Source organism: Lutjanus erythropterus, chromosome 3 (genome assembly GCF_056507025.1).
Source record: "Lutjanus erythropterus isolate fLutEry1 chromosome 3, fLutEry1.hap2, whole genome shotgun sequence".
NCBI classification, from domain to species: Eukaryota; Metazoa; Chordata; class Actinopteri; order Lutjaniformes; family Lutjanidae; genus Lutjanus; species Lutjanus erythropterus.
Window position 1 is genome coordinate 20,264,619 of NC_139319.1, and position 27,483 is coordinate 20,292,101.

The 27,483-nt window shown below is 40.3% G+C and overlaps 1 protein-coding gene across 4 annotated transcripts in view; it reads left to right on the forward strand.

The window, feature by feature from the left end:
• The first annotated feature begins 383 nt into the window (after positions 1-383).
• prss12 (serine protease 12) overlaps positions 384-27,483 on the forward strand; it is a 31,629-nt gene continuing 4,529 nt past the window's right edge. The window contains exons 1-12 of one of the 4 annotated variants that reach the window (XM_084715324.1): positions 384-1,007; positions 3,090-3,228; positions 6,679-6,851; positions 7,819-7,969; positions 8,576-8,754; positions 10,094-10,235; positions 10,328-10,548; positions 14,062-14,203; positions 18,565-18,770; positions 21,400-21,522; positions 25,426-25,501; positions 26,342-26,649. In XM_084715324.1, the coding sequence (XP_084571450.1) occupies positions 671-1,007; positions 3,090-3,228; positions 6,679-6,851; positions 7,819-7,969; positions 8,576-8,754; positions 10,094-10,235; positions 10,328-10,548; positions 14,062-14,203; positions 18,565-18,770; positions 21,400-21,522; positions 25,426-25,501; positions 26,342-26,649 (2,197 nt within the window). In that variant the 5' untranslated portion in view covers positions 384-670. Of the gene's footprint in view, positions 1,008-3,089; positions 3,229-6,678; positions 6,852-7,818; positions 7,970-8,575; positions 8,755-10,093; positions 10,236-10,327; positions 10,549-14,061; positions 14,204-18,564; positions 18,780-19,415; positions 19,495-21,399; positions 21,523-25,425; positions 25,502-26,341; positions 26,650-27,483 lie in introns of all 4 variants that reach the window. The other 3 variants (XM_084715321.1, XM_084715322.1, XM_084715323.1) reach the window with 3 other exon arrangements.

Genomic DNA, 27,483 nt, shown 5'->3' on the forward strand with positions numbered 1-27,483 from the left:
TTTCTCCACAGGGCACTTTTCATTCTGTCTTGGACACTGGGCTACTCTAGAGGGCACTTTATCATATTTTCTCCACTGGAAGGGCACCTTAAAGGGCACTTTAACGCCTTGTCTTGAACACGAAGCCATGCTGGAGGACATTTGTCATGTTTTATCAACCACAGGGCCGATCAATTTCTGTGAATTTTTTCAAAAATGGGGGCACCAGAGGCTTAACAAATAAGCATTCTGGTCATGGTCATGTTGTCCCAACAATAGGGCATTTTTCAAAGCTTTGGGAGCTGTAGTAGATTATCATTGTTCTGGGATTACCCCATTCACTGTAATTATCACATTATACTGGATGAGTTCTCCTTTTCTGCGCTAGATATCGTAAAATTACTTTGATCCTATATTTTAAATTATATAAAGTGATCCCACAACATTAAAAGGCATACGATCGCAATATGGGAGTAATGAGCAAATATTGGATTTTGGTTGGGGGGCTGCCTGCCCATTATCCCACGTAAATAGGAGTTTCATTGATCCGCGTCGTTTTCCCTCTCTCGGTCCTCAGTCTGGTCCCACGGCTGGGCGATGAGACTGACTGAAGATCGTCTCCTCAGCTGATGAAAGGACCTCCCGATGATCGAGACCACCGTCTTCAGCTGCAGACAGCCAGAGACGTATCATGAATTTATCATTATTCGCTCTCACCGCCGCGCTTTTGGCTGCGAATAGCGGCTTTTTGTGTCGTTCCAGCAGCGTCCCTTCATTCATCCTGCCGTTCACTGAGTGCGTCCAGAGCCGCGGCAGAGACGGTTTCTACCGGGGGGCGATAGACGTCACCGAGTCCGGCTCCCGGTGCATGAACTGGACCGAGGTGTCCGGCTTCAAGGAGCGCTACCCGGGCAAAGGAATAGGAGAGCACAACCACTGCCGCAACCCGGACGGCAGGATCCGACCCTGGTGCTTTTTCAGGAACCACAGAGGAAGAGTGGACTGGGGCTACTGCGACTGTAAACAAGGTAAACACACAGCAGGCCTGTAAACACACTGCAATACTGTATTTTATGGGAATTCATGCTTTAAAATTTGTAGAATGGAGAAAATGCTGAATAAAACAGAATGAATCAGAGACCCAAATCCACCTGAAATCCACAAATAAGATGAACGATCATTTAAAAATCAATGCAGGCTGCATCAGATTCAGTGTTATATGCAAATTTCATTTTTATTCGTGCTGATGAAGAGCAGAGAAATGTGCAGTGGTTGTTGCGGTGGTGTGAAACTATGTTAACAATCCTCTAGCTCCAACAGTGAACCTCTCAGGAGGCTCATACTCGACAGGACACACCTTTAGAGTCCCAGGTGTGACTCTAGTGTAAACAGATGACAAGTCCAAGCACATTTGGGCAGTAATGAGGGCACAGGTATTTGCTTATATGGCAATAACACGCTTCAAGGGATCACCAGTGTAAGAGATTAAAGTAAGTTGGCTAAATAAAACTCACATTAAAATAGTTTGACATAGGGAACATCATATTATCAATACCTGTATTAAGTGTTGCTAATGTGAACTCTGAGGACAAAGTGGGCCCTGCATCTTTGGACTGATGAAAGGTGGAGAAGTAAATGGAGAGACATGGTGAAAGGAATAGAGTGTGTGATTTCTATCTGGCACAAGTTAAGCAGCTTGTGGTATTTTTAGTCTCGGAGAGTGTTGGCACAGTTCTAGGTGATTTATCTTCTGGTAATTGATGCATGGAATTGACATACATTGATCCAGTCAGTAAAGATGTTTGGACCATTAAAACACCTTTAAAATGAAGGCATTTGGAGTTCATGACCTTTTGCCAAAAAAAGGACACCTCCCCCCCAAAAAGACATCCACACACTGGATGTTCAGATGTACTGATGGTAGTAAGAGGGCTCACCTGTGAGTGTGAGCTTGCACCCTTAGTTAGGCTTAGTTAGGTTCAATTACTCTAACTAACTACACATGTAAGGAATTAATTAATTATAATGTAAATATATATATTCTCTGTTGACATTACTTACTAGTCATGAATTCTCATCATTCCTGGTTGGACATAAGGCCACAACATTTCTCTGCAATGAAGTTGTCATTATCTTATCATTTCTGGCCTCTGGAGGTTTTTGTTAGTCCTCTCCCCTGGCCTATGAGGATGCTGCTATAAGTATTTTCTATTTTATTTTATTCAGAACAGTTTATTCTTTATTCTTCAATAACTTTTTCATAAATTGGTGTTAATGGTGTTAATCTTAAGTCAGCAAATTATTTCTCATTGTTACATCTATCACCAGCAACTGCTACAGTTCACCCCAGTAGTGGTGTGTGTTATAACAACAGAACTGTTTGTATTTGACATTAACTCACATAATCTGTGATTGTGTAGTAGATGCCCAAGTGAGTTTTATTAGCAGTATACAAATATGACAATTATGGGTAACATTTATCAAAATTTGAGAGATCTAGCATGAACTGAACTGAGTTACTGATGCTCAAACAAAACCTGTGGTGCTGCCATCCTTAGTCTGCCTTGTAACAGTGAGATGTGGGGCCATACAGGAAAGAAACTTCTTTTATTCTTGGGGAAAATACTGTGTAGAGAGTTAAATGTGTCACTTTCTGTGACAATAAAATAGACAAAAAGAGGGGTATAGTTAAACAGTCATAGTTTCTTATACTGTATGTAGTGTCCATTTTTTAAATGATCTGTCTATTGTTTTTTTTTTTTTACTTCTTGTGGAGTAGTAGTTATATGACAACACATGGAATGTTATGTTATAAGCTTAAGTTAAATAAGAGCTTCTACATGCAGCCATTTTTGATTTAGACATTTGTGTATGTCCTCTGCTGTCATCTTTACAAAGTCAAACACAGCCCTCATCTTTCTTGTCTTCGTACACTTGAATTGAGCTGCCTTTTTTGCCCTGCTATCTATAGTCTCTCTTGGTGTTAAACAGCCTACTCATTTGTACAATTTGATACGGTGTGACACATCTTTTATCTTTTTTGTATGATTCTTTATAACACATTTTATACGTGATATATTATGATACATCTACGTTTCTACCCCTCCCAGGCTCTGTGCGTTTACAAGGAGGCCGCTCTAAGCTCGATGGCCGGGTGGAGGTCTATCTGGGAGGAGTGTGGGGGTCCATCTGTAGCGATGATTGGGGCGACGAAGATGCTGCAGTGGTGTGCAGACAGCTGGGCAAAGGGTGAGAGAGCACACATGCACACACACACACACACACACATACATGCGCGCTCTGTCTGCCTCTCCCTCTCACATACGTATTTGGACACAGGTGCAAGTACAATCGCCATCTGCCGTATAAACTCACATTGCGAAGCTGCCTTCAGAGGGCTGACAGATGCCAAGAGTGTGATGGATATTTGGTGGGAATGTTAGAGAATTTCACAGCGCTTCAGACTTCAACATGCATGCGCTTCCTCTGCACAGTCTTTGTACTTTTCTTGTGTGACCTTTGCATTCCAACCCCCCATTCCCCAGAGGTATTTAAATACTTTAAGTGCTCAGCTATTTACCTTGTTACCAGCTCTTTCTTTGTCTCTGTCTCTCCCTCACACACATACATATTTAAATGTATCTTTAGTCTTGAATTATGAGATGCTTTCATGGTAGGAGAGCCACTGATTTGTTGGGTCTTGATGGAGCCTGTAGGCAGATCATATGTATCATCAGAAATCACAAGTTGGGGTGTAGTCAGTTGAGAAAGATTTCCCCGGAGAACAGAGATGTTCTGTGCACTCACTACACATGTTGATGCTAACACCAGCGCTGGCATGCATGCTGACATGAACACTTGTCTGTGTGTGCATATTCACACAGGAGTCAATGAAAATTCACAGCGGAAAGGAAAGAGGGCAAATGTCAGCCATATGTCAGCTGGAGCCGCTGGTGATGACTTTCACGTGGCCAGTTATTGAAAGCTGTCGGGTGTAAAACTGCTGACCGTATTGGCCCTGGAATGGCAGATCATGAACATACAGATGGCTCAGTGTTACTGCTACCAGGCCCAAACAACTGCTCCACTTTTTGCTTCGAGATGGAGCTGCCTTAATCCGGCTGCAGGATTTATCTCAGATGATATGAAAACAGAAGGGGCAAGAACCTCTAATTAAGTTGCATTTACCCTGAAATGTTTTTAAATGTCTTGAAGGAACCGTTAACCCCAAAATCACATATTGTCCTCTGCAAACGACAAAGTAGGCAGCATCATAAAACATTATAACCACCTCAGCACCATTGTAACCAACACAAGCTTCTTGACTATGAGGATGTGCACACTTCCTTCTGAGCAGTGATACGGTTGGCAGGTGTAGTTCGGTAGGAAGTAGGGATGTTAATGATGAATCATTAATTGTTGTTAAGAACTTAATTGATTAAAAATGCATTAAACCTGTGGAGCTCACAGGTTTTCTCATGGTTTGAATAAGGACAGGTGGGAAAAAGCAACTATTTTTGAGCAAGAGACTCATTGTTTTATTATTTTGTTCATTTAAATTGTTTGTGCTTCATGAATAAATGTATTACATAAATAATGTGCTGTTGTAATTATTATTATTTGTTTTAGATTTTGGGGGGCTTTTATGCCTTTAATTTTGTCGGACAGCTGAAGATATGACAGGAGATGGGGAGAGAGAGAGTGGGGGAATGACAGGCAGCAAAGTGCCACAGGTGGTGCTGCTGCAGCTGCTGCAGAGGACTCACAGCCTCAGTACACAGGGGTCATACTCTACCAATGAAACTACCAGGCCACCACTGGTAGAATTATTTAAATAAAGCTCAAACTAAGAACATATGGGATTGAACAATACATTTATTAATTGGATTAAAACAATATATAAAAATCCCAAATCTAGTCAGTGGCCACTGTTCTCAGTGACAGAGAGGGGCACGTCAAGAGGATGTTCTGTCTCCATCACTATCTGCAATTAGCATAGAGCCATTACCAGAGATGATTAGATCAAATCCACAAATACAAGGAATAGATGACCAAAATGGCATTACACATAAAACTGTGTTATTCATGGATGTTATTTTACTTTACACAACAAACCCTGAAAACTCAATTCCAGTCATAATAAATAGTCTAAAAATTATGGAGAGCTGTCAGGCTAGAAGATAAATGACACTAAAACAGACGTTATGATGGTAGTGGGAAGATTGAACAAAATTCTATTCCAGAGACCCCTCTCCAATCTATAATATTTCTGGGTAAACCACACCGGAAAAAATGAAGATTAGAAACATCTGGATACAAAATACTCTGAATGTGTGGGGAAATGTGAGGAAAAGCGGGAGAGGACCAAGTTCAATATCAAGGGCTGTGCCTATAGCTGGCAATACAGATTTTTGCCCAATCTCTGTGCGATGGGAGCTTTAGAGGGCCGGCTGATTCAGGTCTGATTACAATTAATCAATTAATAGAAGACGATCAGTTGAAATCATTTGCACAGCTACAGCACAGTTTTGGGTTGCCTGTGAAGGACCTCTTTCAATACGTACAAATAAGGCATTATCTAAAGACTCACAATGAGTAGGAGGCAATTAGGGGACCACTAACAGGTATCAAACAGTATTTCATTGATATGATTGCAATTTGAGGAGGCAGAGATACCTCCTATATTAAAGAAAAATGGGAGTCATAATTAATGATGAAGAATGTGAGGAAAGCCACTAAACCAGCCATAAGATCACAAACAGTCCTATGTGGATGGAGTTTGATTGGAAAGTTAAGCTTAGGTATGTCAGGACCCCTAAAGTAATGTCTGTTTGTTGAAGGATCCTCACCATTATGCTGGAGAGGCTGTGGAATTGTTTGGGATTATAATCATATTTTTTTTGGGACTGCCTGAAACTGCAGAAATTTTGGGAGAGTATTAAAAGCGAGATTACAGTCATTTTAGATGTCGTTTTACCTTTGAATCTGCTGTATTATATGGTGGAATGTATACTGACAGCTATACTCTATGGAGATAATGTGTATATCTTAAGGGTGTTATTGTTCATTTCAAGGAAAATAACAACTGTTTCTTGGAGCCAAGATCAACCCTCTACAGTGGAACAATGAATTAAGAGACTGAGACAGGTCTACATAATGGAAGAACTAACTGCACAATTACAAATTAAAAAAGACATTTTGTACGGAGATGGACACCTGTAACTCTGTATCTAGCTGCATAGAGCACCGTAAAGATGATATTCATCCCCTTACTATCATTATTATTTTATTGATTGGTCAATTTATTTATTTTTTACTTATCTTTTATAATTTTGCTTGTGTTATCCTCTTAAATTTGTGTGCCCTTCTTAAGAACTGTGATTGGTGATTGGAAATGCTGGAGGAGCTTTGTTGTCAAGGAACATTTAAGATTGTATGTGATCAATGTACTACCTTGATACTAAATAAAATCAGTTAAAAAGAAAGCTTAAACTGAGAAGCAGACATCTCTATATCTCCAAAACTACAACTCACACCAGAACAGTCTAGATGGTTAAACAGCACTGCAGGTAACTTTTGATTTTGGGGTGAACCATCCGTTTTAAAGATGAGAATGGGTTTCCTGTTTGATGTCTTCTGTGGGTTTTAAAAAAGTCTTTGAAATTACTGTTGTAAAAGAAACTCTTGATCTCCTGCCAGGATCTCAGGTCGTGCACGTGCAGTTTCACTGTTTCGTCCAAGTATGGCCAAGATTCACTGGAAAGCAGTCCATTGTCAGGGAGACGAGCCAGACCTGCTGCAGTGTCCGAAGACCGCCTGGAATGGTGGGGAGTGCACTCTGGCTGCAGCCATCACCTGCACCCAGCAGGAAGGTAGGCACTCCTTATGGAGAATAATCAGTCTGTGATGGATCAATTATGTGATCTGGTGACCCTACAAATCCTCTATACCTCCTACTTATTTTTAGAAATGTCCCCAATATACAACCTCAGTTCCAAAAACACTGGGACGTTGTGTAAAACATAGATAGAAACAGAATGCGATGATTTGCAAAAACTTTTCAACATATATTCAATTGAATACAGTACAAAGACAAGATAGTTAATGTTCAAACCAATATATATCTATTTTTTGTAAATACATACTCATTCTGAATTTGATGCCTGCAGCACGCTCCAAAAAGTTTTGGATGGGGTTTGTTTACAACTGTGATACATAACCTTTTCTTTTAATGACACTCAGTAAATGTTTGGGAACTGAGGGAACTAATTGTCGAAGTTTTCAAAGTGATTTTTTTTTCTTATTCTTACTTTATATACATCTTCAAGTGCTCAATAGTCCAGAGTCTCCTCACACATTTTTTAATGTGATTTGTAATGCAGTGGTGCCTGTGGGGTCAAAGGTCACTGGTATTCAATGTTGGTTTTCAGCCTTACCCCTTCTATGCAGAAATTTTTCTCGATTCTTTGAATCTTTAACATTATGGATTGTAGATGGTGAAATACCTAAATCCCTTTAACTTTTGTGTGGAGAAACATTCTAAAATACAGTTTTCCGTAATGTGGTGTTGACTACCACCTGTACTATATACTGACTACTATCACCTGTTACCAGTTACCCTGTTTACCTTTTGAATGTTCAAAACAGGTGTTTTTGAGCATTCCACAACTTTTCCAGACTTTTTTTCCTGTGTCCTATTTTTTTTGAAACATGTTGCTGGAATTAAATTCAGAATGAGTGCATATTTACAAAAAACACTAAATTTTATCAGTGTGATAAAATTTGACAGATACTCACATTTTGTGTGAATGTGTATATTTATTCTTGTGTGTGTTTCAGTGGTGGTGGCTCTCCCTGTTCGGCTGGTGGGAGGTCGATCGAGCTCAGAGGGCACTGTTGAGGTCTTTCATGCAGGGCAGTGGGGTTCCATATGTGACGACCAATGGGATGACAGTGATGCAGAGGTGGTGTGTCGTCAGCTGGGGCTGAGGTGAAGGGGCAAATACACACACATGCACGCAGATATTAATGTTCATATTCACATTAATTCCAACCAAAAATTAGCATGAAGGCTAAAAGGAAATACATTGTGAGTGTGAGAAAGCGAGGAAAAAGTGTGGCAGAAAGATAGAGTAGGAAGCTGAGATGAGCTAATGTGGGTGTCCAGCCGTCTGTCTCTCCCTCTGTCTCCAAAAGTATGAGAAGTATTCTTTCCATTCGGACACACAGAGAGAGGAGCGAGCAGTAAAGAACATCTGGGGGTCAGATAATGAATCAGGCTCATTGTTCCTGTGCGAACCACCACAGAGATATGCATATTTAGCAAACACTAAACTCTCGGCAAATGTCCCTGTGTGCATTTTTTGTGTGTGCTACTGTGGCATTGGTATTGCAATGTTTATTTATGCACGGATATGCGTGGCAAGCAATTTCTAAGATTGATTTGGAATGCAATAGATTTATTCCATTCCATTTCCAGATTAAATAAATACAGTATACTACCCTGGATATTTTGTCAGTACATCTGTTTTTAATTGTATCAGTATAATTGCAAATCAAACCCTCTATTCTTCTGTATCTACTCTTGTCTTTGTAGCGGTGTGGCCCGGGCATGGGGCCAGGCACATTTTGGCAAAGGTTCAGGCCGTGTGTGGCTGGACGAAGTGCGTTGCACAGGCAATGAGCTCACTGTGGAGCAGTGTTCAAAAAGTGCTTGGGGACAACACAACTGTCTGCACTCTGAGGATGCAGGAGTGTCTTGCAGCCCTCTTACAGGTAGAACAACACCTGCCTCAGCAATCCATAATATTCACAAAGAAGTACAAGTGAAATGCGCGCACATTTTACATACTGAGATATGTAAGCTCCCCCAGGAATTCACACGTCATCGTCGTGCATGGGTTTGCATGTACTGCATGTACTGAAACTGCTGGAGACAGCACACCTTTCACACAGCAGACATTTTGACTCACCCAGCATAGGTGTAACTGATGACATTACTAATAGTTGCATTCTATTTACATTTTCTGGTGCTGGGACTGTAGTGTTGTGCATGCTGGGTTACTGGAATGCCTAAATTGAATAGAGCAATCTCTAATATTCTTAGTCACACCTGTGTTTTTCAAAATGTTTCCTTTAAAAAGGGTATGGCAAATTGGTTTCATATGGCAAAAAACAAATCAAAGACCCTCATGAGAAGGGTCCCAGATGAAAACACTACCTTCCTAACTTAAGATCTCTCTTTTAGCTACAGGGCCGTTTCTAGCTTTTTGTGGATGATCCCTACCACTGGGTTTAGACCATTCGTCCTATTTCCAAATGAAAAGCAACAAAGAAATCAGTTTTCAAATCAACCCTATTCTAAAAAATATATTCAAACTCACCACTGACATTTTCAAAGGAGCATAATCTGTCGGTTGTTGTTGATTTGTTGTTACCCAACATGGCTAACACCTGTTTTTCAAACAAATCCATCATTCAATCCAACCTTAACTAATACAGGTCGCTTATTTTAGCCTGCTAGTATTTTTGTAAGGTTTGCTGATGTGAATGATGTAGTGAGATGATGTGACTTTACACTCCAGGCGGCCCCTGGTGGATTTGTGGACACTATGCAACCACATAGTCTGCATATAGCAAGAAACGGCCCTGTTAAGCTAGCCGAGCTTTTAGGAGAGAGCATGGTGGCAAGACCTGGAAATATGGAGGCTGACTAGTATTCACTGTAGGAAAACACTGTGTGAAAGATTCTGCATCATTTCACCACACATGAAGAGAGGAGAGGAGTCTGGTCTCTGGCCAGGTGACCAGTGTGTGAAAGAAGATCTCTTAAGGCCTGAACCTTGGCTAAAGACACTGGCTATTCAGTCCGAACAGGACCTCCCAGAGCTTTTTTGTCATGAGTGCTGCCAGAAATGAATGCATTAGCTGAGATTCTTTTGAATAATTGCAATGTAATTTGAAGCATGCAGCATAAGGCTAAAAAGAAATATCTGTTTTGGATTTTTTAAAGCTGTTTTAATGCAAAGGAATGCCATGAAATATATGTTTGAAATGTATCCTCAGTATAGAGAACCTTGACTAACTGTCAGTCTGTCTCTCTCTGTCTCTCCAGATGGTACTGTCAGGTTGGTAGGTGGTGCAGTCAGCCATGAGGGACGTTTAGAAGTCTTCTACCGTGGTCAGTGGGGGACTGTGTGTGACGATGGCTGGACAGACTCTAACACACAAGTGGTGTGTCGACAACTTGGTTACAGGTAATATGAAGTGTTCGTGTCCTCAGTCAAGCACCGTCATTACATAAATTACTAAAAAAGTATGTTTGTGTGTGTACATGTCTACCTTGCAGATTAGGCGAGACCCTCCTTTCTGAAGGACTCGATATCACCCCAGTGCCACGCTTTGGGGTGGGGTCAGGTCCCATTCTTTTGGATGATGTGAGCTGCACAGGAAAAGAGCCAAGCCTGTTGCTGTGCAACAGGAGGGAGTGGCTCCGTCATGACTGCACACACCATGAAGATGTTAACATCGCCTGCAGCCCTGAGCGCAATGGAGAGAGTCTTCCAACTAGTAAGACAGAATCTTATCTTACTGTAAGACCTAATCACAAGCAGAGTTACTACATAAAACACGAATGGGAGAGGTTATGTAGAAAGTGTTTTGTAGATGGTCGCTGTTTTCAGGCTTGGAAACAATTCAAGCAGTTACCATACTAGAAACTGTAGTTTTAGTTATACCACACCTGGAAATGTGCTGCTCATGTGGGGGTGGTTGAGGTTAGAGGTGGGAGGTTTGCAAGTTAACAAGCCTGCACATGGGCAAGCTTTAAACTGTTCTGGTCAGTGTTTTATGAGAATCGGTTGTGGTGTTGGTATTTGCCTTCATAAATGGTAATGGCCCTTCTCAAAAACTGCACTAAAACTGCTCTAAATGATCTTTTAGCTCTCTTTTGCTTATTTTAGTCCATATTAAGGCTTTTGATATTGTTGATCATTTGAATTTTAGCATCTAAAACAGTGAGTTGGCAAATGTAGTACCTCAGGGTTTGGTCCTGTTCTGTACGCAACATACTTTGCTTTACCAAGACATATTTCTGTCAGTTCCAGAAAACTCAATCTGCAGACAGAGAAAAAAAAAACTGATATCAGAATTTATTATCATATGTTCACTCCTCTTTCAGTTGAATCTCCTCTCAACTCTCATCTTATTTCTCTTACAGTGTCACCTATACATTAGTACAATTTGCTCTCAATTTTGTTTACAATGAACTAAATCAGTAATTAGGGCTGAATTGAAATATTATCAAAATTGGCTAAGTGCAATATCCAAATCACAGGAGATGCAATTCATTGATAAAGATAAATTGTGTCACAACATATGATTATAAATGAAGAATTGTGGTGCCACTTCCTAATAATCACATTCTACAGATGTAAGAGAACATGCATGTTTGGTACAGACCTATTTCTATATAATTTTTCAGTGAAAATAAAAAAATGACCATTTCCATTAAAATTGTGACTCATATTGCAATTTGCAATATGATTTTTTTTGCCTATTATTCAGCAACTCATTAACTCAGACAAAATGACAAGATTTTACCCATTTAAGCTGGATTATTGCAATGGTTAACTGGGTTATTGATATGTGATGTATTTCTTTTTAAAAAGAGGGCTGTAGAAGCCTAATAGCTCACAGGAAACCAAATGATGAAAGTCTCTCTGCAATTTCCCCTCATCTCATTAAACCAGGTAAAGGAAGCGTAAGATGATCTGAAATCTGTTTCTAAGATCTCTGCCAAACTCAACCTGCAGTCAATTGAGTCTCATATTACTGGGAGGAGGAAAGACAGCATTCTCCAAGAGACAGATAGAGGATGATGTAAGTCATGCTAACCCTAACAGGCACAGCTGTCAGCCAGCTTGTCCTGCCTGAATAACTGGGTCGCCTGTAAAATCATCATGATTAAATGGACCTACTGCAAGTCTTTGTCTAAAGAGAGTCACCGTAATGCCACTTATTCCTCACTGTTCTTAACTACAAAATCAGTGTTACTGCAAAATTGTATTTCTTAAATCTTAACAAAAAGAGACAGAAGGATTCGGTTGTGTTACTACTTGCTGAAAGCAGGAGGATGAATGGTAGCACCATTAATCAAGCTTATATCTAGCCTTCAGGCACCAATAAAGATGTGTAAGGGCAGAGCTGTAGTGGCTCAGATTTCACCTCATACTGCACATTACTGTTCAGTTCTGTTCCATTTGTCTTGATGTTAAAGTAACAGATACGAGTCTGATAAGTCTGCTGAATATTAGAGAGGATACATCATGGTTTTTATGTCGTAAATGATTATAAGTTAGGTTTATGTAGCTTATGCTGTTTGGCATAGAGGCTGAGGGGCAATCTCACCTCACGAAACACCCACTAAAGAATTATGTCATTACAACAACAAAGTATTTGTGTGTGTTTGTTTATCTGTATTTGTTTGAGTGTTAATGTATGCACTTAAATCCCTCCTCCCCCCTCAACATGCCACAGGCAGATTGGAAAAAGTAGATAAGCCAGGCTGTGCTTTGAACGACCTCGCTCTCTCTCTGTCTCTCTGTTAGGGTTGTGTCAGGGCAGCAAGAAAATGTGTCTGTGTACATGTGTGGGCTTGCTTAGCTACGTTTGTGGGGTCCAAAAAAGAGAGCCCACTATACTTGTGGGGTCCAACAAGCTTTGAAGGGTCAAAATCCTGCACCCCAAAAGTCTTAACCTTCAAAGTCATAACATACCCCTTTAGTAACTCCGAGGACTCCCAAGGGGTTGCAGACCCCCTGTTGAAAATCCATGCTTTAGGGTTATAATTAGGTTTAGGTTAGGATTAGGGTAAGGGTTAAGCACTTAGTTGTGATGGGAAGTGTTATGGTAAGGGGCTAGGGCAGTGGTTCACAAACTGGGAGGTGGGCCACTACAGCCTCCCCTTGTCATCCTTGACCAGGGAAGAAATATAGAGTGAAACAAAGTTGAATGGTTATGATTTATGTAGGGGAAATAAACAACCTAGAGCTGATGCTATCATGCTACCCTTTGTTTCACTGTAATTCAACTTGAATCATTTTTTTGTCAGTTGCTAAAATAAATGTGGAATTGGAGGGCCTGAACATTTTTCATGTTCTGAAAAGTCTGACAGCCGCTTAACTAGGGAATACATTATGTCAAAGACAAGTCCCTACAAATATGGTAAAACAAGTCTTTGTGTTTTTGTGTGTGTCTGTGTGTGTGCTGACAGAGCACATAAAACAGTGTTTGTGTTTCTAGGCAGGAGGACACAGATGAGTATTTCCTCAATAGCCAAAACCAACAAAGAAGTAAACATTCCCACAATTAACCCCCTGGTCTTAATCTTGCCTTCCTACAATTATTTCGTTCCACACACACGATATTTGAATGCAGCACGTCATTCAACTCAATACAACCAGTAGGAACAAGTCTTAGCTGACAACTACTGAAGTCTCTTTTTTTCAGAAAATGATTGTGTTACTGTTTACCGACACTTGGCAAGAGTGTAAAGTAATCCTGAAACTGTCCACACATGGAAAAGACATTGACATTCACTTACATGGGATTAATGTGTGTGTGTGTGTGTGTGTGTGTGTTTGTATGCATGTCTGGGCATTCATGTGCCGACAAATGATGATGGATTGTTTGAACCGAAACCCCAGACTGATTTGATTAACAGTGTGAGTGAAAACCATTTTGCGAGAGAAAGAACAAGAGAGGGAGCGTGTGAAAACCAGAGAGACAATGAAAATAAATGATCTTTTCACAGTGACAGGACTCTTAACAATTTCCCCCTCTGGACGCACAAGTGGTTGCATGCATGAAAACAGACAGGTGTTGAAGCTACTTCCCCTGCAGGGAACATGAGTGCACATGCCCCATTCACTAGACACATTAGCCTGGAAGATCGGGTTTGTGAGGGAATGTGTGTGTAGTCTAGCGTCTTTGAATATTTCTACACTCAGGGGTTTTGGGTAACTTCAGCCAGTCTGTTTAGTCGGCCTAAATTGCATTTATGTGTGTGTGTGTGTTCTTCAGGTGTGCCAGTGAGGCTTGTGGGAGGAGAGAGCCCCAGGGAAGGCCGGGTGGAGCTCTACCTGTCAGGACAATGGGGCACCGTGTGTGATGATGGATGGACTGATCGTGATGCTGAGGTGGTGTGCCGACAGATGGGATACAGGTATGTGTGTATGTGCATGTGTCTTGGAGTAGCTTGTTTTTTTTCTGGGTAACATGATGAAAACTAAACAATCACAATGACTTGCATGAAATATGAGTAGCAAGTAGCTTTTGATTGCCATTTGGGCAGAATAACCTGCTGGAAGTGACTAATTCCACAATTGCTGACAAATGCAGACTTCACTACAAAATCAACTGTAACTCACTTAATTCTGAAACGATTTTCATGAAATTGGTTCGTTATGAACCCAAAAAATTGAACATGATGATGGTTACTTGTTGGAATTAAATGTAGTTAATGGGTGCAATCTAATCTGCTCTATGTGAAAACATTAAACTTATGAATAGCCACACCCACAGGTGACCTGGTGTAAATTATTCGGCTTTTGTATTTTATTTTATCTTTTGTTAGTTTCTCTAATGTCATGTAGATATTTCTAGATCTATTATGTTGTTGGAACACCATGTGGTTGCTTGTAATCATGTAAATAAATGTAAATAAATAACAATGTACAAGTAGAGAAGTTTGGACTTTTTTAAGTTTATACAGTTAGGTGAACCCAGGATGCTTAATTATAATACAGTTAAACTAATCTATTCATCTTCAAGAAAACTGAGACTACAGTATACTGTTAAAAACATTGCATACATCCAGATAATAAAACTTATGCAATACTATACTATAGAAAAACTTGTTTAAAAGCTTTGCAAATCTTGTTGCATTTAGCAGTTGTGGTGAAATTGCTGTAAGTGCTTCACCATCTGTTGCCTGGTGGATATTAGCGCTCTACTGAGTGCGTTCTTTTAGTTTTGATATCAGGCAGCATGCTGAATGTAAACAGTACACCTGTGCATGTGTGTGTATTTTCAAGGTATTTTTCATTTCAGTTATGGTCAGGATGTTGGACTAGAGTAAAACGCTCAGTTGTGTGCTGTGGCATGTGATCGCTCTATACATTAGTCTCACTTAAGTGAATCCAGGCTGGTTGCTCTGTTTGCAAAATCAATCACCACTTCTCAGACTTGGCATCTGTCTTACACTCACTCCCACGTTCTGTGACTGTCTTTCATCTCTTCATCTCTCAGCTCCCTCTCTGTTTTCAGTTTGCACCTCATCACACACATCTCCAGTTTCAAATTAACTTAGAATGGAAAAACTACAGTATGCCTTGAATCATTTAAAATGCCTGTATTTCATGAATTAATCTTTAAAAACAGTACACTCGAGTTTGTGAGCACTTGTTGTGAGCCTCTGGTGTGCTGCCAGCTGCTTTTATTAGAGGTTTTAGTCGTGCCCTTTTCACAGAGCCAAGATAAACACCCAATTAAAGGGCAGGCCACTTGTGCAAATGACACATTCACAGTGACAGATATGTTCAGGCGAGGCAGAATACCTCATCTCATCCTCTCTGTGTCCCATTATCTTTCCCTCTGAGACACTGTCCCGTTTTCCAAAACAATGGCAGTGGGATGGCGAGGGAAAACTGTAACGTAACAAACTGTCTTCATTTTCTCTCACATCACTGCTCGGCGAGGGTTACTCATCCCTTAACCACCCAATTTTCTGTGACACATCTGTGTGCAGATGAAAGCCACATCTGGAGCGCATAAATGTGAGAGAGGGAGAGGAAGCGTGTTGGAGGCGTGTAAAGGCAGTGTTAGGATCATCATTTTGTCTCGCACAGGGGGTGGTGAAAGGTCATTACACACGCAGCAGGTCCCCAAAGGTTAGAGGTTGGTCCGGTGGTGATAAAACAAAATGTATACAGAAACACACACAGACCTTCACACAAATTAGACTCAAAGTCAACAGTTTGACCCGGAGTCATCCTCAATGTGGACCTACATGAAACTGGACAACCTACGCAAACACACACACACACACACACACACACACACACACACACACACACACACACACAACATAAAAGTGTAAATAAAGTCTATAATGCGGACTGAATTATACTGAGCCAAACTTGTGCCTTTACTCCATGTTACTACTATTTATCAGTGATTGAAAGAGTACTGAAAATATATGCTCAAGTACAAGTACTGCCACACTGTAAAAACAATACTTATGTAAAAGTAAAAAGTATCCTCAAAAACTACTCAGAGTATAAGATATTTTTTAACCGTTGAAGTTAAAGTCATTATCAATAGCAGGTATTAAATCCCAACTCCTGCTTTGTTCTGGTCAGAAGTCACTTTCACCTCTCCAAACGTGTTTTCTGAAGCATGTTTTTAAAACTCTGAATTTCATGGTTTTCATTGGCTGGTTTGTGATCAGATAGACTTTTTGGATGCAAAAATGCAGATAAACGGTTCAAAAACAAACTCAAATTTTAGGTCTACTCAGTAGAAAATTAAACATGACTGAGTAAACCATAGTGTGGTCCATACTTAAGAACAAAAGAAATTACAGACTTTTAAAAAAATGCAAATAAAGTACAAGTTCCCCCCAGAATTACAGCAATTTGAGTAGTTGTAACTTGTCACTTCTATCCCTGCTATGTGTTATACCCTGTAAACAGTAATGGACTTGAGGACAAATGGAACTTTTTTGTTAACCTCCAGCCATTTGTATTTCTGCCACACAAATTTGAAAATACTCTTATGTCGGGAAACATCGGAGAATGAGGAAGGAAGCTGGCAAACATGACATAAACATAACACGAATAAAACTTTAACATCACCTCATCCGTGAACATGATGTCTGGCTGAGTCATATCAGATAGTGGATTTTCTGCTATGGTGGTTGCATAATAGTGAAAAAGTCACACCACACCATCAAACAATTAAAGCATTTATGAAATAGACATGACAGATACCAATTGGAGGGCATCAGGGAATAATAGGGTTTTATTATAAGCCCAAATTTAAAGTCACCTTGTGTGAATGTGTAGCCATGTGACAATAATGCAATAGTATGAGATTTTCGTTGGACTTTTTTTAAAAACATGTCCAAACTTAAAAAAGTGCCTGCAACTCAGGTTTTACCCAAGTCATTATATCTTCCATCCCCCCTTGTAATGTTTCAAACAGATCCACTAATAGAAATGGCATGGCGGTACATGAAAAATAATTCCTGAGAACACTCCTGGCATTTCTTTCTAACACGACCATTTAGTATCCAGACCAGATTGTATTTCACCTTTGAATGATGTTGTGTTACTAAGTGTTGCCACAGAAACACACCAAGCGGGCTTGATGTCAGTCTCTAGACTTAGTTCCAAGTGAATTGGAGGTTCACCCTTTGAATGCTAAATACTCCTCGGGGAGCTGTTGGAGACACAGACTCAGTACTCGGTGTCTCAATAAGAGAGTTAAGATTCCCTGTGGATGAGCAGGGATACAAGACCTGCCACCCATCAAACCCCAGGGATGCAACCTGATATCCTCTCAGTCACTTATCTATCAATCTTAATTAAAGTCAGACCTACAGCCTATACAGCACACATACACAACCTGCAGGCCTCTGTGTTATAGCTGGATGCTAATTAAAGTCAGAGGTGAGATCGTGACACAAATACTGTTGCTATCAGATTGTAAAAGTGCTTTGAGCCGGTTTGCGTCACAGCCAGAGAATGTGAAACCTTAACATCCATACTAACATGTCACCACCGCCTGTTTGCTTATATAGACACACACATAGAGACAGAAGCATGGAACAGCGACACAGTCAACTTGATGTTTTTCTGTTTGTGACATGATTAAAGGTCATTTGGAAAAGCTATCCTATATAAGATAAGGCCTATACATAATACAGTTTTATTAGGATATTACTCAAACAGACATTTCAAATTCTGAGCTGAGCTATGGCTCATCTGCAAATGTTTCAAAATGCTGTAGCTTGTCCAGTGTAGGGAATATATTTCTCCAGCGTCTCTCCATTGCCTGCCAGTGAAGTTTAGAATTTAATTTAAAATTTTATTTATTACCTGTCAGACGTTATGAGAAGCCCTTAAGTACATTTTGGAATTGTTGTGTCTGATGGATGTTTCCAGAATTCCCTTGTTTTAAAATTAAGAGAGCATTTGATGTCTTTGCCCTGAAAGTTAGGAACAGTTTACCTCTTAGAATTAGATCATCCAGTGCAAGTAATACTTAAATTTTGTCCCTTTTCTTAACTGTTGTTTTGGATTTTTAATTAATGTTGCTCTTGAATGTCAACAATCCCACCGTTTTTTATGTGAAATGCTTTGATTGTGAATAAAAACCTTTCTTGAAATTGCTGTATGAATATATTTTTGCAGGTCATTTTATCTTCAGCCTCAATATGACCTATTTTTTTAACAGTTACTCTTCCAGTTTATTATCCCCTCTGAGGCAATGGCAATGAATTGTCCTGTTCATTCTCCTCAGTGGGGTGGCGAAGGCCCGTGTGATGGCGTACTTCGGAGAAGGCACAGGGCCCATCCATGTGGACAATGTGAAGTGCAGCGGCGAGGAGCGCTCCTTAGCAGACTGCATCAAACAGCCACCCGGCACACACAACTGTCGCCACAGTGAGGATGCTGGGGTCATCTGTGACTACGGTGAACCGCAGCCTAGCTACAAAGAGGTCAAAGGTCAGACAGGTCTGTTTGTTGCTCTTCAAAAAAAAATGGAGCCCCTGTGATTTATTTGTAGCATCTGTGTGTGCATTGAATATGGATGAGACTATATTGTGTTTAGTAAACATTTCCACTGTGTCACACACGCTGAAAAACTAATGAGAAACAAATGAGTAAAGAAACCCCAGGAGGTAAGATACTGAGAGGAAAGCAGCGTGTGTGTATATATATATCCACATGGTAAAATGGAGAGAGCGATGTTATTGCTTCACCCTGTCTGTCACACATCAGGGCAGACTCACACACTGCTATCAGTTACCTGCACATATGCTCTTACTTCCATTTCTCACGTGCACATACTGTGGAAAGTCAAACGAGAGCAGGAGGGAGTTTTGTCTCCTCAGTATGATAAATTACAGCTTCTGAAAAAGCAGTTCATGTTTGTAGATGTTATCATCACATACACACAGACTATGAAAATGATCTCTCATTTATTTAATTTACTTTATTTCAGGTTCACATGTAGTAAAAGATGAATTTTTCAAGCAGTCTAAATATTTAATAGAGTAACATCTGAGCCTCAATGTATGGTTTAACAATCATCACCCTCCCACACGCTCAGATATACACACCCAGTGGTTCCTTTTCTGTCTCTGTCAGACCCTGTCAACTCAATTTGCGGTCTGCGGCTCAAACACACTCGCCAGCGCCGAATCATAGGAGGAGAAAACTCTCTGAGGTAAGCTGAAAGAGGGCAGGAGGGATTAATGAAAGCACAGAAAACGCCTGCCAGAGACATATAGAATAAAGAATATTGGACACATTTTTAAGTCACCAAGTCTTTAATGGAAAGCAGCTGATCTGAAGCTACAGGCAAAAAAATGTCCAAACTGTGTGTACTTCCAACATGAATACACACTGTATATGGGTGAATGGAGGCATGCAAGTGTGTAAGAATGTCAGTGTTTGTCATCTAGAATGATTTACATTGAAGAGAAACAGGCGCACATGGTCAACACAAAAAACCTCTGGAATTAAACAAGAAATTCTTGTGGTTATGACTTTGTCTTGCTTTTTGTGTTTCTGACTTTGCCTTCTTTCAAGGGAACACTTCAGACTATTTACCAGTTAAATGGGGACAACATGTCCAATTGACCTTGTCCTCCTTTTCAATCTGTGCTCCAGTGACAGTTGAGGAGTCTTGGTACCCAGTAGAACTTAAGTCAACCTTCACTTTTCATGTGTCCTGTACTTAGATATGCTATGTGCTAGGCTTGTCTATATTGAAAACAAAAGCAAATTTTGAAGTTGCTGGGGGACCTGTAAAAGTAACATATATATAATATAAATGCATTATCTGAACCCAAGCTGGGTATTGCCGCTTCGCCTTGCTTCCAGTTTTTCCCAGTTGCCACTCGCTGTATTGAAAAATTCCCTCGCAGCCCAAAAAGCATTTTCCTCATGAGCTACCATTATAAAATAGACATCTCTCAAACTGTTGACAGGACACCTCAAACTTTAAACAAGGACAATTATGACTTTTGATTCATCACGGTTTTGTATTTGTGAAAATTTAGAGAAGAGAAAAGCTATTTAAAAAACAGTCACATCAGTCACGTGTAAAGCCTATTGGCGAGCAGGAATTTGTGGGCAGGTCCAGCAGGAGAAACACACATTCATCAAGCCAGATACATGGAAATAAATGCGGAAGCTAGAAAACTTTATTGGAGTATACACCAGACAAGCAATTCTCATTGGACAAAATGGACACCATCTTTGCCTCCTATATCTAGTTCATTATAGTATCTTAATTTCGCTAACTAGCCAGTGTTTTTTCTAATATTAGCTACCTTAAAATTTATTGGCTTAGAAATAGCTAGCAGACTAAAGTAGCTAACTAATGAGTGAAGTACATTAGTTAGCTTAGTTAGTACCACAAGGTACATTAGTATAGTATTGTCTAACTTAACGTGCTTATATATCACTTTTAGAGATCTACACAGCAACATCTCTTCACTGTCTTCAGCCAAGTGCGTAGTATGTCGAGGTACAGGAGACAAGAACTGAGACAGTTGACTGAGGTACCAAGCTGATCAACTGGGAGCACAGTGTTAAAAGAGGTGGGACTTAGGAAAGGTCAAGTGGGGTCAAAGCAGTGTCCCCAGTCGGGAAATGGTTAGGGTGGGGTTAAGTCTCCAGGAAATTTATTTAAGTCTATGTAATGTCCTCAGAAGTGATCTAAATCAACATGACAAAAAGAGGTCAGGATAAACAGACTGTGTTTATGGGTAGATCTGAAACCAAAAATGTTTTTCTTATTGAGTATTTATTTGTGTGCTTGCATGTTTAGATGATATGTAAACCAATTCTACCAGGCCACTATAATAAAGTTTAGTGTCCTCCCAAAAAATCACATAAATCATATTTGGATAAAGTACATATGTTGTTATTTTGGCTGCCTGTTTAAAGCTGTATTTCTGAGTTGAGGTGCAGTTACTAAATTTTAGCATTATCTGAGTAGGACTCAATATGCTTTTGTTAAAACGCTGTAGAGTGGTTTCTGTTTCAGTGTGTTCATTTTAGTTATTTTGCACTATTATTATTGCTTCTGTTTTTATGTGTGTGTATGTTTGTGTGTCTGTAGGGGCGGATGGCCCTGGCAGGCTGCGATTCGTTTGCGAGGATCTCGAGGAGACGGGAGGTTGGTGTGTGGAGCGACTCTCATTGACACCTGCTGGGTTCTCACCTCGGCACATTGCTTCAAAAGGTCAAACACACACACCCACATCCACTCACGCACATACGCACAGTATGCCTCTGAGTTTGAAGAGTTATGTTCAGTTTTTTAAAGTCAATTAATCTCATTCAATATGGACTCTGGGCCTACAAAAACACTGAGTCAGTTTGAGGCAAAATACAAAATAATGTACTTAAACAAAAAACAACCACTGGCCAACACCTAAAATGTTATTAGGAATTATTTCATAAAAATCAATAGAATAATGGAACAAATTTGGAGTAATAAAATGACTTGGAACTACCTGCTATAAATAGACCCAAAAAAATAAAACAGACTAAAGTAAAATAAATCTAGGCCAAATAAATGATTACAAGTCCACTCTGTCTGTTCTGCCCATATTTTATGATACAAACCCGCAGACAGAGAGGAAATATTTGACACACAGCCAGCCAGGAAATAATTACATTCCTTCACTTATCTATTTACAAGGCTGTCACTACACATGGGTTTTTCTTCTTGTGCTGGCCACAGCTCTTCTCCTCACCTCCACAGTGCTGGTCAGTCTGTGTTTCTTTGTGTTGGCATCCGTGACAGGCTTTGCAGGGGGTACACACCCACCTGCTGGTCCCACAGTCTCTAGTCAAAAGATGAATGGAGGTCTGGGCACTGTGAGCCAAGTAGGACAGTGATTGGTTGAAAGTCTGCAGCTTATTAAGTGTGGTCACATTTTGCTCGTGGGCATTTGGCTATCAAATTGCACATTACAGGCAAAGCAAATAAATAGCACTCTGAACACTAAAACATGTAATCAATAATTACTTAAAAATAAATACCTAATTTCAAACCCCTCTGCCAAATGCAAACACGTCTGTCTTTTGCATTGTGTGTGTTTTTCCGCATATATTGGAGTTTTTATCTTTATTCATGGAAATGTGAGCGTGCTTATGTATACATCTGCCTCTGCCTGTAGTTTGAGCTACAGCAGAGCAATGTGAGCAGTAATCAGTGGTGGTTTTGGCTGCGGTGCAGGAGGCAGGGATACAGCCAGAGTTATTTCATCTCAACTTCATCCGGTCTGGGGGCCTACACATGGCACCACCAACATGAAATCCATCACATAATGCATATAGCAGAGCAGCCAGCAGAAAAAGCTAAAGAAAGTGCATTGAACGTAGAGTTGGCCAATTTGCAAAGAGCTGAGAAAGTTGAAGGTTGTGAGAGAACTAACCCTAAAGTCTGCATTTGACATTCATGCAGTACATGTATGGTTGTATTTTAAAGATAATATCTTTTGGTTGTGTCACCAGGCATTAGTTCCAAGCGTTGGGTTTGGTAGGAAAACCATAACTCTTTAAAGTCTCCAGCAGCTCCACCACTATAAATCCTTGTGTTTCCACATTAAAGAGAGGAAGCGGTCATTCATTATATCCTTTCCACTACCATCTCTCAAGCCATTCCCAGGCCCTCTCCACTGCCAGAGTTGTACTCTTAATACAGGAACCTCTAGTGTGCAATGTGACTCTTCCGTCTACGTCTTTCAAATTACACACACACAGGAAATACTCTGTTGTTCTGTACTGCAAATTAAGACCACTGGGATGTAGCAATCAGGACTTTGAGGACTGATTAATGCAAACAGTGCAATTACATGACCACCGGTGTAATTGCAGATTGATTTTTACTGACTCTGTACTGACGAGGGTAAGTCATTTATACCTGGACAGTCTCAGCCAGATATCATCTTGTGACGAGATCACAACAACCGTGTCATCCATCTACATGTTGATGTTCTAACACTTGAGTACTACATCATTACTACATGAGTACTTGGTACTTATTATGATTAGGACCACACCCATCTTCAACCTTGATTTTGGTCCCAACTTGACCTGGTGGCAGCTGCTACACCCTCAACAGAGAAACCTAGCTCTAATGCAGTCATCCATGTCTGTTGAAAACTTGAAACGGCTTTGTATAAATACACTATACATGTTAGAACATAGTGGATGAAAATCTATTAAAACACTGAGAACAATCTAGCACTGAATTGTGGAGTTAAACTGATAAATTGTTTTTCATGATTTCTGGATTTGGGATTTTTTTGGCCTGAAACATGGCTCAGTGACTGCTGGAGCCATCAGTCCTCTGGCACTATATAAGCCCCACGAATGGGGACAGAGCCTCTGTGTTTGAAGTAGCATTCAGTTTGTAGTGGTGTTTGACACTGACACAGCAGACATGCCTTCAGTGTTACAGAGCTGAGAAAACTGCTAATTTACTCATGATTTGGAGACCTAATTTTATATATTCTTTTATACATATTTTTAATCATTCAAATTTGTCTGTGTGGTTAATAACACACGTTTCTGTGGTGTAACAAACTTAGAACAGACCTGTGTTGTTGCTGTTCAAGATCTTTCACTGGCTTGTGGTGCTCAAAGCACAAAAATACATTTGAAAAACTGAAAACCAGTGTTGTTGTTTTTTTAATGTCTTTTTTATGACTTTTTTTATGTCCCTTTTACTGCTTTATGCGAGTACAAATATGAGAGAAAAATAAGAAAACGTTCATGCATGAGGCCCATTAATACTGCGATACAGTGATCCAAGACTTGAGAGAGTTCCCTACTTTGCCCTTGCTCTTTTAACGCAACCATCACTTTGACTTCAACTACACACCGTTGCGATGACATTGCAGTGACAAAATTTGACCACAGACATATAAACACCTGGCAAAATACTCAAACTGCTTTTTCGGCCACACACACACTCAGAAAGCAAAAACAATATCTGCCACATGCTGTCTTGGCAGCATGTGGCATGGTCATATGACACTATCTGATTGTTTAACAGGGTGTTCTTCAAGTTGCATTTCGTAGCTTGTGCCAGAATAAATAAATGCTTTATCAAAACACATATTCTTACTTAGTTACTGCCCTAGGCTGTGCATTTTATATTGGATGAGTTTGAATGACAGCTATCAGAGTCATATTGATGATTCATGATTCATTGATGACATTCCCGTAGTAATAACATTGTGCTGACTGCTGCAGATTGGCACATGTGCAGCACATCACTTTCCAACTATAACTATTTCCAATACATGTTTATTCTTGCTCAGAAGATACTGTAAGTGCATCTATTTTTTACCTGTACCTGGGATTTTTGTTGTCATGGATGTTGCAAGCAGACAAGAGAGGTCACACATTACAAAGTGGTGCCTGATCACATATCAGCCGTCAGTGCTCCAGCCTGTTAGCTTCAGCTATGACAGCTTTGAAAAGTAATTTGCTGAATGCAAGCCAGAGCATGCAGACCAAGATACGGACTTCCGACATTAGAGTGTCACCTTTCATATGGTATCTTAAAATAGGGTGTTACTCACACAAGCACACACACAGCAACAAACAAATACACATGCAGTCTCACAAATGTACAGAAAATACATCAACAAATTGGCATACCCATGTTTGCTTGCACTGATTTGCACACAAGCACAGGTCATTTTATAATGACATGATAAGGTGTACTACAAAATGTAATTACCATGATGATCATATTACCTGATATACCCCTGACACTACCTTTACCGATTAGTAGGTTCATAAATCTTGACCTCATGTCAATGGTCACATGTTGTCAACATATTAAACCTATTTATACCTTGTACAGCTGGGGGCTCGCCAACCGTAACAGAACTCCAGCAGATTTTTTAACTGGTTTTAGCAACAACAACAATGTGTGAAAGGTGTCACATTCACACTCCACTCTGGTCCTGAGATTTTTCATTTGCACACTATCAAGCTGGTGGTCTTGTAAGTGAGTCGGTCTGGTTCCAAACACGTGTGCCTGTGTGTACGTGTTTGTGTGTGTGTAGATGGGTATGTACTGTACGTAGATGACGGGTCAGCAGTATCTCTGCTCTGCCAGGAACGCTGTGGCATTCGCAGGTCAGGAGATCTTTCCGGAAACACTCTACCAGTTGTAACTGGACACAGGGACTTGGCTCCTTCTTTCACTCCTCTCCTCTTCCTTCTCCTCTTTTCCTCCCTCTCCTTTGGTCCAGTCTTTGTCCCTTACTTAACCTTTCTCCTCTCTTCTCCGTTTCTCCCACTCCATTTGAAAAAAAGCCAAACATCTCCAACGAGTAAAGGGAGAGCGTGCAAAACACTTCATTATGTCAACATATGAGTCAGATAAAAGCATAAACATTCAGACACAATGACAGATTTATTATCATTCTTGCCTGAGCTCATTCTCTGTCCAAGTTTCCATTTGCACAGCAACTAGAAGTGCATGACGTGTGCAACCCGTTCTTAGTTCTGATTGTTAATGTTTTTCAAGGATGAGAGGTGCAGCAGAGAAAAAAGAGACCATGGAGCTGCTCAGTCACTTGAGAAAAGCAAGGGGAACACAAAACATGATATCATACAACATTTTACTAAAAACTAGGTATAAAAAGGTAGAATACTGAAGAGTTTGTAGCCCATCTCAAGTTCAGTAATGTTTTGTTGAGATGATTTACTTTCCTTCTTTAGATAAACATGAATCTTCCCCGTCTCCCACCACAAACCAAAAAAAAGGTCCAAAGATGGCTGCAATTGATTGCAATCGATTATTCGCATTCACCCCAAATTTACTCAAAAACTAAACTTTGATTTATAAAAATGTATTCCACTACTTACAGGCAACTAGTGCAGTGTATTTATGACTGACGTATTGGTGAGGTAACCCCTACCAGAAATCCAAATTTTATGGCTCATAGTTTATCAACAGTGGAATTAGTCACACACACACATACACACACAGCCACACACCCTCTTTTTCTCAATCCCGTCCCTCTCGTTTCTCTCTGCAGGTATGGAAACAACACCAAGCAATACAAAGTCAGAGTGGGCGACTACCATGCCCTCGTCCCTGAGGAATATGAAGAAGAGTTTGCTGTCGATCAGATCATCCTCCACCCAAGCTACCACTCCGACAGCAACGATTATGACCTGGCCTTGGTTCGTCTGTCACCAGGGGCAGTGGGCCAGACACCGGGGGAGTGTGTGTCGTTCAGCCGTCATGTTCTTCCCGCCTGTCTGCCCATGAAGAAGGAGAGAGTGCTCAAACAAGCCAGCAACTGTCACATCACTGGCTGGGGTGACACAGGTGAGGGGGTGTGTATGTGTTTGTGAGTGAGGAGGGGGGTGGGGGGGGGGTACAGTGCTGCTGGAAGGACAAAACATGACATTTGATTTAATTCTTGTTCAATTAAACGTTGTATTTAACATGTCACTGTGTATGGGAAGGTTTTGGACATTTAAGTTGAAGGTGGTACTAAAAAAAAGAGATAACTTTAAAAGACTATCGACTACTAAAACTACTTTAAAAGAGTATGAGTTCTGGTTTATTTACAAGTATGTGCCATGAACAGGGATATTCTTTAATGTTTGTTCATTGCTCTGTCTTGGGGTAGTCACACCTGTTAAAGGAATTGTTCAGATTATTTGATGTGGACTTGTATAAGGCGATTATCAATAGTCAATAGTCAATAGTCCAGTCTGGAGAAGCCGAGAGGAGTATCAGCGCAGAGGCTAAGCGATGTAGTGCTGTGGACAGGGTCAGCAGCAAAATGTATTTTAGCAACTTAAAAAAGGTCCACCCAAAAAAAGGAATATATAAGCCAAATATCACCTTCTTCAACCAGACTCCATTGGTGAAATCAGTCATTTTATCCTGCAGAACAAGGGACTTGCAGATCTACCACTGCCTTGATCACTTAGTTTTTTGTGTTATTGTGTGACTTCAGTAAATCCGAACTAACCAAAAATACCAAAATCGTACAGTGACACAAACAAATTAAGGCGGTTTCCCCACAGAAAAGACTGTCCAACAGGAAGGTTAAGTGGTGAAAATATTCTATATATAGTGTATACAGCAGTACATAGCTTAGCTTCCTACACCAGTATTCCTGCTGCTCCTCCAGACTGGGGGCATGGTCAC